Source organism: Theropithecus gelada, chromosome 11, assembly GCF_003255815.1.
Source record: "Theropithecus gelada isolate Dixy chromosome 11, Tgel_1.0, whole genome shotgun sequence".
Classification (NCBI taxonomy): Eukaryota; Metazoa; Chordata; class Mammalia; order Primates; family Cercopithecidae; genus Theropithecus; species Theropithecus gelada.
The window spans coordinates 2,636,460-2,651,319 of NC_037679.1; the positions used below are offsets into that span (position 1 = coordinate 2,636,460).

At 38.7% G+C, this 14,860-nt stretch overlaps 1 protein-coding gene across 1 annotated transcript in view; it reads left to right on the top strand.

Moving 5' to 3' along the window:
- The first annotated feature begins 3,433 nt into the window (after positions 1-3,433).
- The window catches only part of PDZRN4 (PDZ domain containing ring finger 4), a 414,106-nt gene continuing 402,679 nt past the window's right edge, over positions 3,434-14,860 (top strand). The window contains 4 exon segments of the mRNA XM_025402308.1: positions 3,434-4,044; positions 4,046-4,255; positions 6,593-6,679; positions 9,216-9,323. Of these exon segments, the coding sequence (XP_025258093.1) occupies positions 3,607-4,044; positions 4,046-4,255; positions 6,593-6,679; positions 9,216-9,323 (843 nt within the window). The 5' untranslated portion in view covers positions 3,434-3,606.

Below are 14,860 nucleotides of genomic sequence, written 5' to 3' on the forward strand. Positions count from 1 at the left end.
AAAGATGAAAAAGAGTCAAAAATGAGTTGGTTTTGACAAAGCATTATCTGTGCATGAGGTGAAAAAAGTCTTTCCCTTTCACATTTTACCTCTCCATTCATCATTTTTGAGTCTTAGAATACAGCATTTTATTTTAGGAATTTTAGCATTTGACTCAACAGCCAATACCTCCTAGATTCATTCTTAGAAGTAGGTATGACTCAGAGCTGGGATGAAACCCTCAATCTTCTCACTGGAAACACCCAAGACACATTCCAGTTTCATTACTGCACTAGGAATTGGCCCAAATAATTTAGCAAGTTAATGTTTTAATCTCTTTTCATGAATATATGACTGCTGATAGCCGATTGAAGCAAAAACTAGTTACTAAGCTGAAAATAACCAATTGCTTAAAGTTTTTATTTTATTTTATTTTATTTTTTCCTTGAGGTGGAGTTTCACTCTTGTTGCCCAGGCTGGAGTGCAATGATGCGATCTCAGCTCACTGCAACCTCCACCTCCTAGGTTCAAGTGATTCTCCTGCCTCAGCCTTCCGAGTAGCTGGGATTACAGGCACCTGCCACCATGCCAGGCTAATTTTTTAAAATATATTTTTAGTGGAGATGAGGTTTCACCATGCTGGCTAGGCTGTTTCGAACTCCCAGCCTCAAGTGATCCACCTGCCTTGGCCTCCCAAACTGCTGCTTAAAGATAATTTGAATCAAGCCTTGGTTCTTGGCTTGGAAATAAGCTAAGTGAATTTGTAGTCTTTCCTTTGTTTCTTGGTTGGCAAAGCACATTCTCAGGTCCAGGCTGAATGAAAGGTTATGAGAAATGTAACAGGCTTGGTTTTGGCTACAATGTGTAACACAGCTAGAAGTTGGCCTTGCCCAACAAGAAGAGAGTGGCTTTCCTTTCAGCTCTTCCCCCAGTGTTAGTATTCAGCCTGCAATTTTCACTATCCAGGGATGTTTAAAAGATAGAATATTATGATCGGTGAACACATAAGGGTATGCCCAAGCTAAAGATGCAAGGTGTTAATTTGTCTAATTTGCCAAAAGGCATTTATTTAAATATTATTGGATCTGTTTTGCTGAAATATTTGTGCATATTTTAAACTTATTTCAAGTGCTTTCTTTGTTTACTCAAACTAATTACTTCCATTTAATTAGGCTCCATGTTCCTAGCTCACTCAAGCTTTTCAGCGATATTACAATTTTGCTAATATGTAGAAAAATATTTTACAGTCTGGGAAGCGAAAGAGACTATCTGACTCAACTGATGTCACAGACTTATGCCACAATGTTTCCAGATGGCAAAAGTTTATGAGGTTCACTTGGGCGTGTCCATTCCCTTAGAGTTCAATTCTTGTCACGTTCTTTCCTTATACTTAGCTCTTTTGGAAGTGCTCAGGCTTTTATTTGATTATGTAAAAGATTTTCCTGTTCTGTTTGGCCTACTTCATTACTTAGTTTCACTTTACATGTCCTCATTTTTGAACTTGCTATTCTCTGTGGACAACTTTTGACATCTGCTTTTTGACATCTGCTTTTCTTTAATAATAAAAATGTTATGTTACTCAGACTATAATTTGCTCATGCCCCTTACTTTTACTATAGCAATTGCATGGGTATACCAAGGACATCATATGAACTTTTTTTTTCAAGTAACTGAAGTCTCATGGTCCTAACAGTCTCATGTCTCAATGGAATATTTTTGGATTCCATCTCTTCTCTGTCTTGTTAAAAATGCTGTCACTGTCATTGTGTTTACTGTAAAACCAATAAATGTCAAGCTATAGCTATAACTGTATATGCACAGTTATAACTATAACTGTTTATAGCTGTAAGTCACAACTTTTTCTGTAGCTAAAGAAAGGAATGGATTTCTCCTGCCCAGAAGTATTTGAATAAATTCTAGAACATGCATCTCCAGTTTATGCAATTCACAAAAATATTTTCATGCTGTTAATGTTAAATGATTTCTTATTTAATCAGAAATTTATTGTTTGCCTATTTATTTGTAGCAAGACAGGTCAAAAGAGAGGGGGAAATTCGGAACATAGTGGCAAATGTTACTTTATCACATATGAATCTATATGTATTAAATGAGAAATACAGCATCTTATTTTGAAAAAGAGTTTAAAAGCATATTAAACCTCTAGCACACCAATCCTCACTGGCCACTGAACAGCTAACAAAATCTCATCTTTCATACGGAAAGAAGGCTCAGAAGGTTATTAACCTCTATTATTAGTCTTCGCTAATTCTTCGGTTAGCTCCAAGGATTTAAAAGACAAAGTCTGGAGCTGTTCTCATCAATTCCAACTGATGCCATTTGGTGTCATAGAGAAGTACAAGCTTTCCAGGAACAAGGCTCAACTGGCAGCAAGGAATCATCAATGATGAATTTATAAAACCCACCCAAGCATCTGGTAGCAGCTTCAGGATAATGGCAGTAAGTAATATGCAGCCAGGTGACAGGATCTCTTTGCATTCCTAAGATTCAGAAGATGGTAAAGGAAGTGGAGTAAGAAGGGTTTGGAATCATGCCCTACTGCGTATTTTCAGGACGGCTTGTCATGCTACTCAATTTGAAGAGTCAAACTGGGAGGGGAGGCAATTTGGATCCAAAGGGTTCATTCAGGGTAAGTAGAAGGAAGCAGCCACTAAGATTTTATTTATATTTCACTGCTTTCTTTCATCATCCTTCCCTTTAATTTTCCCTTCCAGGTTCCCAAATGATCACATTCCCGTCCCCAGTAGTAAAACGCCTGTGGAAGTAGAAGATGGATGCTGTGGCAACTGAACCTGGAGTCAGACTCAGAATCCCAGCTTCCTCACTCGGGAGCAGGCCTTGCATGGCTGTTCAGGGGCTCCTTAAGAAGGCAGTGTCCTGAGGCGGGCGCTTGGCTTTTTCCCCATCTTTGCTGCTAGGTGGAGGATCGCGCCTTTCTAACTCACCTGATTTCTGGATCATGGTTTGAGAAGCCTGGCTCTGTGGATTTCCTAGTGTTATTTTCCTAATAGTGATTTCCTAAAGTAACAGTTTCCTAACTTCTGATTTTGTAGTTTTGATGTGAAAGAAACAAAAGTGCTTCTATTTCAAACATATTGGAGATAGACCTGACGCTGGGCGGGCCATGAGCATTCAGCGGAAAACCAGATAAGACAAAAAGATTCTGCTCTCCCGAAGCTTACATTGCGGTGGATTTAAAAGCTGTTTCTCAACATTAGCGCTGTACCCATCATCAGCCCTACCCAGGGCGAGGAGCCTCGATGCTTGAAGTCCACTGTTCAGGCAAAGGAGAATACAGTGTTCCCAAGGACCATTGTAAGCTGGCGGCCAAAATTTGAAAGAACATAAATCACAGGGCAGCGAAGGAGGCGGGGGTCTCTGGAGGTTACTTCTATTAGCGTCAATACGGGAGAAGTCAGGGGACCTAGCTGGAGCCTGAAAACTTCAAGCCAAACAAACTCTGAGATCACACCTCCCACCCGCCTCCTCTCTCCGACTAGCCACTGCCGCCGCCGCGAGGCGGCTGCCCCGGGGGTGGGCCGGGGAAGGCAGGGGGCCTTGGAGAAGACGGACTCTGCTTTCACTCCCCCTTTCTTTCCCATCCCTAACATGGGCTTTGCCCTGGAGCGCTTCGCGGAAGCGGTGGACCCGGCTCTGGAGTGCAAGCTGTGCGGTCAGGTGCTTGAAGAGCCCCTGTGCACGCCGTGCGGGCACGTCTTTTGCGCCAGCTGCCTGCTGCCCTGGGCGGTGCAGCGGCGCCGGTGCCCGCTGCAGTGCCAGCCCTTGGCGCCCGGCGAGCTGTACCGGGTGCTGCCGCTACGCAGCCTCATCCAGAAGCTGCGCGTCCAGTGCGACTACCGCGCCCGCGGCTGTGGTCACTCGGTCAGGCTGCAAGAGCTGGAGGCGCACGTCGAGCACTGCGACTTTGGCCCTGCCAGCCGCCTCCGCAGCCGCCCGAGCTGCGCTTCGGGGCTGGGCGGCGGGGAGGTGCCCGCGCGGGGGGGCTGCAGTCCGGCACCCGGGGCTGGCCGGAGCGGGGGCGCGCGCGGGGGGGCAGACGAGCGGCCGCTGTGGCCGCGGGCGGGGGCCCAGGCCTCGGGTCCTCGCCTGGAGGCGGCGCGAGAAGGCGCTGCTGGCGCAGCTCTGGGCGCTGCAGGGCGAGGTGCAGCTCACGGCGCGCAGGTACCAGGAGAAGTTCACCCAATACATGGCTCACGTCCGCAACTTCGCCGGCGACCTGGGTGGCGGCCACCGCAGGGTAAGCAAAGGGGGGTGGGCACCGCGGGCATGGTCGATTGGGGTGGGAAGAGGAACGGTTCTCTCTGACACTTCAGGATTCCTTTGGAATTAGGCATCCTTCCTCACTGTGCAGCAGGAAGCATCACACTCTGATCATTACTTTCCTGTCATTATCTTTCGAATGGATTGTCATCGAAGTTAAGGATCGTCCCTTTTCGGCTTATATTACGATTGGAAAGAGTTAAACAGATTCGATTCTAACTTTGTGCCGGGAAAGTAGGAATTGGGAAAACTCGTTTTCCATCCAGACTCACTTTCTCCATCTTTCAGCCTCCTGCCCACCGTCTCTGCCTATTTTTTGAACCCTTGTCCCGTGCTTGAAGCAAATCCGAGAAGGAAAGCCAGAAAGCACAGACTTTCCCCGCCCAGCCTTTCCTCTCCCGCGGCCGCCAGCATCCCCGCGGCCCTGGCAGCCGCACACCTGGGACTGGTGTCAGTGCTGATGACACTTGCGCTGCCACTGCCTGAATCAACTGCCTTCTACTAAGTTGGGGACTGTGAGGCATGTGGGGGCCAGGACGGCCTCAGGAGCTGAGAGATGGGGTTTCTTAGACTTGCAGAGTTCTTTTCATCACTCTGACTTTCCCTAAATAAGCCTTCCTTGCCTCGGGATCTCATTATTGGTGGAGAGAGAGACAGAGATTGAGATTGTGTGTGTGCGACCTGGGAAGTCCAGTCCGAGAGCCTCCATCTGTGGTCAGACCGGCCCTGCGAGCCCCCAGGCAGTGGCTGTTTCCCTTCTTTGTCTAAGCTTCTGGCCCCGAACTGCGCTCCTGGTCCGCCCGCCCGCTTTCAGTCCGAATAAACAAGCCTCTTTGCAGCACCCCGTGTGAAGAGGCTTGTTTATAAAGCTGTAACTTCTCTCCTGGAGGACTTCTGCGCAGTGTTTGACATTGTTGGTCGCTGCCATGGTGAGCAGGCATTTAGCAGAATTTGCGATCCATTCAAGGAGCTGTTTTCATTCTTCAGCACTCCCGGGGAGGAGCAACCCAGAAAGATTCCCATTTGGGACTGGCTGCTGCATACTGCCTCCAACTCAGGCACTGAGTTTAGAAGCGCCCGTCTTGAACCTAAAAGAGAACGTTGAAGTGACAGGGACTAAAATGTTTTCACCTTGATGAATGGCTGCACACTGTGTATGAAAAGACTGGTTTCAAGGATTCTTTCTCTAGTCCATATATGCATATACATACATGCATATATACAGGTAAATTTACAAAATGGGAGGACCCAGGGAAAAGCACAGATAGAAGCTTTGTATTACCAGTCCAGGTTTCAAGGTCTAGGAAACCAGTGGTTGAAGGAAAGGAGCAACGGTTAGAATAATATTACAGAAAACAAGTCAAGCTATGATTCTGAGAAGTGAGAAAAACTGCCCATGATTTGCAGACTAGCCAAAACCCTCTATGTGTTTCTCAGAAATGTTTTTCTCCTACCAGTAGGGGCTGCTCTGTGCACTGCCTAGGAAAAGCTCCTAGGAAAAGATCGTGATGCTGATAGTAGTGATGATGATGCATATGGAATGTTATCATTCAGAAATAATTTCCAAGTAAAGGTTAATAACATCTATAACCATGAATAAACCCACCTAGTCCAGCACTAATTCATCCAATGTTTAAGTTAGTCTTTACTAATAAACATTGTAGCTATAATTCTTACTTGTTTTACTATTATTTGGCCAGCAGGAAAAAAATGCATACTACTTTACCAAGCACAAACCCTTATTTTTTTATTCTGCAGGAATTATGCAAAACCAAGTAGGAATATTATTTAAAATTAGGACTACAGTAGCCTAACATATCCTGCATTATGACAGCAACATGAATATTATGACTAAAATTTATAAATAGTTCGTGTTTCTTAAATTCCTTAAGACTTTACAAAATAAAAATTTTACACTATTGATAATTTATATTTTACTTTTCTGTAATGGAGGGAAAAGTAAAGATACCTCCAAGGTTTAACCAGAAATCTGTTTTCAATTACAGTGAAATCAGATTTAGATGCTGCATTAGGATAAAAGAGCTGCATGTCTCAAAATGCAAAGCCATTCAGTAATTTTTGAAAATAGGGTTTTTTTTTTCCCCTCACATGCACCGTTGTTCTTTTTCAAATACATACTTACAAAGTAAGTATAAGAAAATGTCAACTTTCTGCCACATTCAACCATTCTTAATTTCAAAGTTTTCCTCTTTTCACATGTCAGTTAACTTATGGTACATAAAAACTTATTGTAGCATTTATTTTTCTTTTATATTTTTACCTAGTTAGTCATTTTATACATTTTTTTTTCTAGGATGGAGAACATAAGTCATTTACTATTGTGTTAGAAAGAGAATATGACACTTTGGGATTCAATATTATAGGAGGTCGACCAAATCAGGTAAAACACCTTGTTAATGCATTACTCATTCCTTATAACATAAGCATTAATAAACATTACTCGTTGCTTATAAAATAATAGAGGACTTAGCTTTCGTTTGTGGATTTTGAGTAAGAAAAATAGTGGTTTAATCTTTAAAATTATGCTTGTGATCAAATATCAGATTTCTTAATGAAAATATTCCAGTACATGCCCAGATTTTATTTATTTATTTATTTAGCTAGTTAGTTATTTAGTTTGTTTGTTTGAGACAGAGTCTTACTCTGTTGCCCAGGTTGGAATGCGGTGGTGCAATCTTGGCTCACTGCAACCTCTGCCTCCTAGGTCCAAGCGATTCTCCTGCCTCAGCCTCCCAAATAGCTGGGATTACAGGCACCTGCCACTATGCCTGGCAAATTTTTTGTATTTTTAGTAGAAACAGGGTTTCGCCATGTTGGCCGGGCTGGTTTTGAACACCTTACCCCAAGTGATCCACCTCCCCTCAGTCTCCCAATGTGCTAGGATTACAGGTGTGAGCCACCACGCCTGGCCCTGATTTTATTATTTTTAAAATTTTTAAAAATTATTTCCTTTTTGAGATGGAGTCTCACTCTGCAGCCCAGGCTGCAGTGCAGTGGCGTGATCTCAGCTCAATGCAATCACTGCCTCCAGTTCAAGTGATTCTCCTGCCTCAACCTCCTGAGTAGCTGGGACTACAGGCATGTGCCACCACGCCTAGCTAATTTTTGTATTTGTGGTAGAGAAAATACAAAATGGTGGCAAAGCTGGTCCAGAACTCCTAACCTCAAATGATCCACCTGCATCACCTCCCAAAGTGCTGGGATTATAGGCTGGAGCCATTGCACCTGGCCTTTATTTTTGAGAGAAACAAAAAACAACAGCTAGCAAACTTGGTTCTCTTTGCTACTTTAAAAGAAGAAAAGGAAAGTACATTTCACATTTTATCTAAATTATATTGTACTTTTGGAAAATTTCTTGAATAAACCTATTTCACAATACCATATGTAGGCAATTTCTATTTGATAACATTAGGCAATTGTATTGCCTGCTTAAATCTCCTATTTATTAAGTGAAATTACTCAGTTTGAAGATGCTAATACAGACTAGGAAGAAAGTAATATATATTGAATGAATGAATGAACAGTTGAAATAAGGGATGATTGAATTCAATAGGAAGTACCATGTTAAAGAAAAACAGTTGATTAGAAATATTTTTGGCTCCCCAAACCAAGTTCTTTGTTTGACTGCATGAATAATATTCTCTATGTTGATGCCAATTGTTTTCAAAATGCATATTTTAAACTTACATAATATACTGTAGTTGCAAAGTTCTTTTATATCATTGAATTCCTGTGTCAACTTAATTTTCACCATAACTGGAAAAAGGTGGTTAAGTTTTAAAAAATGATGTTCTTTAATTTTCTCAATAAACTGCCATGAAATTTTTGCATCCTGCATTGCAGATGTTGTTCAAGGAAACTGTCTTAGTGTTGTTGGTCATATGCTCTGTTTAGGTAAGGATGGCAGTGACATATTTCTTCCTTGTGTTTAGTATTTTGAACACCTAGCAACTAATGACTGCTGTGCTTCTCTTTTTAAAACAGTCCTCATTTATTAAGATGAAAGTCTTTTCATCATATCATTTTGGTTATCATTTTCCCTAAGGAATATTTTTGTAGATTCTGTTTTGGTATTTGACATTTAGATGACATTGGACCTTTTTAAAAAGTCTCTTAAAATTCATGATAAGGACAGCTAAAGAGAAATAATTTTATTTAACCTGCCATGAAGTCAAATGACATTTAAAATTATATGATGTATTATTATAGGATGTTGGATATTTTCCCTAAATAAGCTTTGGCTTCTTGTGACTGTCTAAACTGTCCCGTTTTTACCATATTGGCTATGTTTGAGGTTTAACTAATCATGAGTTACATTGCACCTGGAAATATGTAAAAATGAGCTTTGCATGGGTTCCCTTTTGCATAGGTTCCCTTGCAGTTTGGATGTGATCATTTGAGATTTTACACTTGAGTAAGCTACCAGTCTCTCCTGTGAATAGACACAGCTAGAGCTATGTTTCTAAATCTGTCACATCAAAAAGCTAAATTATATTTTAAAACTCTGACCACATCTCAAACCAGTTATACAGTGGGAACCAGACACATGTTTTTTTCCTTCTTTAACCTTATCACCCTTTTACTTGCTGTATCTCTTTAGAAGTGAGATGTTTTATAAATAATACTTAAAAGCCAGTTTATTTCACCTTGTACATGCCCTTTCCCATAGCTTTTAATGTGAACTAAAAAATGTGAAGTTAATAGATAATCTTGTCAGAGACCCTGGACTCATTCATTAAAACTGCCGTCTTGATTAATGACTAGTTGGTGTTAAGTAAGTTAAAATTCTGTGCCAAATCCCCAGCTAAGAGAGTTGCAGATTTACGGAGTATTGGTAATGTTACATTTGGTAAAGTGTCCTTAATAATATTTAAATTTTGCTTACGTCTCTCTTCTGTTAACGATTTTTTTAATAGAATAGTCAGGAAGGAACATCGACTGAAGGAATTTATGTTTCAAAAATTGTAGAAAATGGACCTGCTGACAGAGCAGATGGCCTGGAAATTCATGACAAAATCATTGAGGTAAGACAATGATAAAACATGTATATGATCCTTGCAAGAAAGATTTGGATATTTTAAGTTTCCAAACTTATTACTTTACTTTGGTGTGGTGCTTATTAGAATATACATTCGTAGTAGCAGTAAAGGCATTATCGTTTTTACTTTCTTACAAAAAATGTAAAAGTCACTGGGAGAGATGGTTCATACCTATAATCCCAGCACTTTTGGTGGCTGAGGCAGGAGGACCACTCCAGCTCAGGAGTTCGAGACCTGACTGGGCAACACAGTGAGACCTCATCTCTACCAAAACACAAAACAAAAAAAATTAGCTGGGCTTGGTGGCACATACCTACAGTCCCAGCTACTCAGGAGGCTGAGGTGGGCGGATCACTCGATGATAAACCCAGGAGGTCAAGGCTGTGGTGAGCTGTGTGTAGGCCACTGCTCTCTAGCCTAGGCAACAGAGCAAGACGCTGCCTCGAAAAAGATGTAAAACTCTATTATGATTCTATATAATTTATTGGATATTGTGATGAAAGAATACAATACCTGGAGTTTCCAAATGTGTTAATGAATACCTCTGTTTTAATAACTTGTGTTTCCCATGAACTATGATGTCACTTGCTTGATTATTAAAGGACTAATTATTATAACATTTCAAGAAAGGATGATAAATCTCTGTAATTTAATTAATTACAAATTAAATTTGTAATTAATATTTTATATATAGAGTTTGGAAGAAATTATACAATACCTGTAATATTTCTTAGTGTAATATGGCTACCTTGTTCATGTCATTATCTTTTATATGAAAGAAAAAGGGAAATACCTTTTTTTCTCTTTGCTGTGAAAATCTGGTGAGAACTCTTTGTATGTTGTAACTGTATTGTTGTATTTGGGGGTGATAAAGTGAGCACCTATATGCTAGTAAAATTGGGTTATGATAGTGAAATTTTATGTCCCTGCCATCTGCCATCTCTGTCCTTTTGACATTTTATTAACTGGTTAAGACAATATTAGTTGCTGTTACCAAAAATGGTTAAGTTACTTTTATCAGTGAGTATTTCCAATGTATTAGTAAAGGTACAAATAGGAATTTGGAAGATTTACTTGACTCCACTATTCTTTTTAAAAATTCTGTTCATTCTAGGCTACATAATCACTAGTGCTATCTTTCTGAATATTTATATAAACTATCATGATGGAGGCAGATTTTCTGTATTAAATTTTGAATAAAGTTTTAGGTTTTCATTAATCGTCTGTGCACTAAACAAAGTTGAATTTTTACTGAATTGACATAGAATAAGAGTGAAGAATATAGAACAGCCAATAGTTTTCTGTTTTGGGAAAAAAGATCACAACATTTATAAATTAGCTGACTAGACAATTTAGAAAAAAAAAAGAAGAGTTGTCTTTTGCCAAAAAAACAAACAAAACAAAACAAAACTGTGATTTATATCTAAAGAGGTCTCTTGTATCAAGATTTTATTCTTCCAGTTTTGTTGCCAAGAAAGTGCAGACCTACTTTTGCTGTTGCTATCCAGTTCGTCTTGACAATTTGCCTAGTGGAAACATTCACATACTGTAGCTTCTAAAGTTAGAATGTGCGCAGTATGATCTAAAGGGCAACATAATTTAAACAGAAGATTGTCCCTATTACTTTCTGCATTATCTCAAAAACATATTAAGTTGTCCAGTTACCAGTGGGAAGTAAAGTCTTATATTTGATATTATTAGAAGAACTGACGGAACTGAATACATATATTGTTACACACACACAAACACACAGACACAACAGAAATATGTGTTGGCAATTTAAAAACTTATGCTAGCTAGGTGACAATATTATGTATGCTTCATTAATGTTACATTAAAAGAGAAAAAGAATTTTTTTATGTTGTCATACAACAATTTGGTTACAAACCTAATGGTTTTTTAAAGAGGTAATTTTATAAAACTATGGTTGAAAAAATCAAGTGCATGTAGACACCTATATAGTACTGTTACTAATATATGTCAAATTAATCTTCTTTAAACCCTGTATGATAAAAAGTAAAGAGATCAACCATAGAAATTCAAATGAAATTTAACTAGCTGCGGTATTATTATTCACTTTGATTTGCATATATTAGCAGCTAATGACTAGAGCTTGAAATTTGTCTCAATGATACAGATTTTTCAATGTGTCTTTTATACCAGGGTACACTGATTTTATGTATACATGCTATAGTTCTAGACTGGATCAATGTGACCACATTTGCAGTTAAGAAATGGATTAGATGATGTGCATATTTCTAGAATGTTGTGTGTTAAATAGCATGAAATATTTTAGAAAGAAGATTATTAGAAATAAATCGCTCTTGCTTAGTTGTTCAGTGATGCTGTCAGCTTTTTGAGTGAATAGATATTAGTGCGACTTTGATATCTAGTTAAACAAATTGTGTGTTTTTTCTTGTGCATATATGTGTGTTGTAAAAGAACTCTGTGTAATCATTAAAGTTAGAAATATTTGATGCTTACCAGTTATTTTAGTTTCTCTGTCATTATGATATCTGTCAACTTTAAGCAGTTTTTAGCTAATGGAAAATTGAGAAGAAATCTATCAGTTTAAAATGTGCAGATGCATATTTTAAAACAGATTTTTAAAGTAAAGATAATAATTTCTTTTCTGTTTTGTGATCAATGATTTGCTCAGTGAACAAATTTAATGGATCAATTTTTGAATTTCAAATGGTCATGCTGATTTAAACCTGGTGCAACAAATAAGTTTGTTAACAGTGTAAAGAGTACAAACTAGTTCATATATTATAAAATTATCCATATGACTTATGCACAATCTGACACATTACTAAATGCTTTGAATTTACTGATATGTAACTGAAATAAAAAATAAAACAATAAAAGATTCTATGGTTTATATATAGTCAAGATACACTCAAAAATATTTTGTATAGCTAATTGCTTGATGCACACATACAAGTTGATGAATTGTTTTAAAAAAACAACAAAATTTTCCAAAGTTATTCACGTAAATGAGGAAGTAGATATGTTAAACGTTTTGTTCTGTTGATGGTTAAAAAGATTTTATAAACTGTAATAAATATATTAGTTATAATAGTTTGGTACAGTTCAACAAAGGCTAGTAAAGTATTATTTTTTAATATTCTGCATTCTATTGATAAAATTCAAGAATAATAAAAGAATAAAAATCACTGTCATTAGGTAAATCTATGTCATGTGTTTCACATAATATAAGTTAATTTTTCGAGTCAGTCTCCACAAGCAAGTTAATTTTTGGAGTCAGTCTCCACAAGCAACTATGTTAACCAGTTTCTACCTATTTCCACATTCATATTTGTCAAACTATATATGCTTGTAAATTTTAAAAAATCAGTTGTGATATTTGAGTTACACTAGATGTCAAAATATCACTGGAGACTGAAAAGGCAGAAGATATTGTTGAAGGTGTTTTGAAACATCACAGAAATTCACATATGCCAAGAATTCACCACAGTATACAGCGAATAAAAGTATGCTGTTTTTCATTCTTTCAAGAATCAAAAGAATCACAGAAAATCCCTGATCCTATCGAAGAGTTGGGCACAATTCTGGAAGAGCGCATGACCATTAATGTAGCTCTCATGATGTTAGGATGCCTAAGTGGTATGTAGGAGGGAGTTGAGAAACAAAGTTCACTGTTGCTTTTAGCATCGATTCCTCTATTCTTTCTTTCTTTCTTCTTCTTTTTTTTTCTTTTTTGAGACAGGATCTTGCTCTGTCACCTAGGCTGAAATGCAGTGGCATGATCATAACTTACTGCAGCCTCTACCTCTAGGACTCAAGGGGTCCTCCAGCCTAAGCCTCCCAAGTATCTGGGACTACAGGTGCACCCCATCACACCCGGATAATTTTTTTAAAAATTTTCTGTAGAGATGGGGTTCCACCACGTTGCCTAGGCTGGTCTTGAACACCTGGGCTCAAGCGACCTGTCCACCTTGACCTCCTGAAATGCTGGGATTACAGGCGTGAGCCATAGTGCCCAGTCTCTCTCCTATTTTTATGATGCTAATAGCAGGCAATGCAACTGTAACTCCAACTCCAGAGTGGGAAAGGGTGGATAATCACTCATGGCTCTTTGTTTACACTTTCTTCTCCCAGCACTCCACTAACCCCTGCAGCTCCAGGCCAATGCTGTTTGACAGGGAGGTGCTGGAGGCACAGTGCTTCTCTCAACTTCTGGAGACCACAGTGGGGCTGAAGGTCTGTGGAATCTTTGAGATGAATAGGTCGGAGCACAAAGCAGAGGATTATTTTTTAGTGCATATATTAAAATCTTTTTATTCTATTTTTTACCTTGAAATTCATAATGCAATGCAGCATAAAAGGCATTTTCCTTTTCTTTAGAAATAGTTCCCACATTGAAGTATCAGTGTAGCACTTTCCATTAAGTGCTAAGTTTATTACCAGAAGAAAGAGTTTCACAAATCAGAAACTTTTTAACTAACGCCAGACTGCCAACTACACTTTCTTTTATTTCTGTAATATTATACCTCTGCATTCTCTGTGGTCACTGTCTATACTGCTAAAATGAAAATCTTTGGTAGTTGTCTTGTTTATTTAGCTAACACTCTGCATAGTCAGATTGTAGCTGTTAAAGCAGGAAAATTAATTGCAGTTCAGAGCTAAACATTTAGGAATGTTATTGAATCAGATCTACAAGGTGCTACCTCTGTATATACCTAATGAAACACTATACCTTACTATCTCACAAAGCAATGGTGCTAATTTGTTGATGCATAAGAAGCATTTACAAGTTTTTATAGGTCACCTGTAACTCTGCTGGGCAGTTAGTTTTTTGACAAATTTATGTCTAATTCAAACAGCTAAATATCACTAATCATAGAGAAATGCAAATTAAAATCACAATGAGATACCGTCTTACATCAGTCAGAAAATGGTTATTAATATAAAGTCAAAAAACAATGGATGTTGGTGAAAATGCAGAGAAAAGAGAGCACTTATACGCTATTGGTTGGAATGGAAATTAGTGCAACTCCTATGGAAAACACTATGGAGATTTCCCAAAGGACTAAAAATAAAACTACCATTTGATTTAGCAGTCACACTACTGGGTATCTACCCAAAGGAACAAAATCATAATAGAAAAAGACACCTGCAGTTGTATGTTTATTGCAGCACCATTCGCAATAGCAAAGTCATGGAATCAACCTACATGTCCATCAGTGGATGACTGGATAAAGAAAACATGGTGTGCATATATACACCACAGAATACTGTGCCACTATAAAAAAAAAGAATGATATTGTGTGTTTTGCAGCAACACAGATGGAACCAGAGGCCATTACCTTAGACGAAATCACTCAGACACTGAAAGTCAAATTCCACATATTCTCATTTATGAGTGGGAGTCAAACAATGTGTACACATGGACATAGAGAGTAGAATAATAGACATTGAAGATGTGGAAGCGTGGGAGGAGGGAAGTGGATTGAGGGCTGATAATTACTTAGTGGGTACAATGCATCTTATTCAGGTGA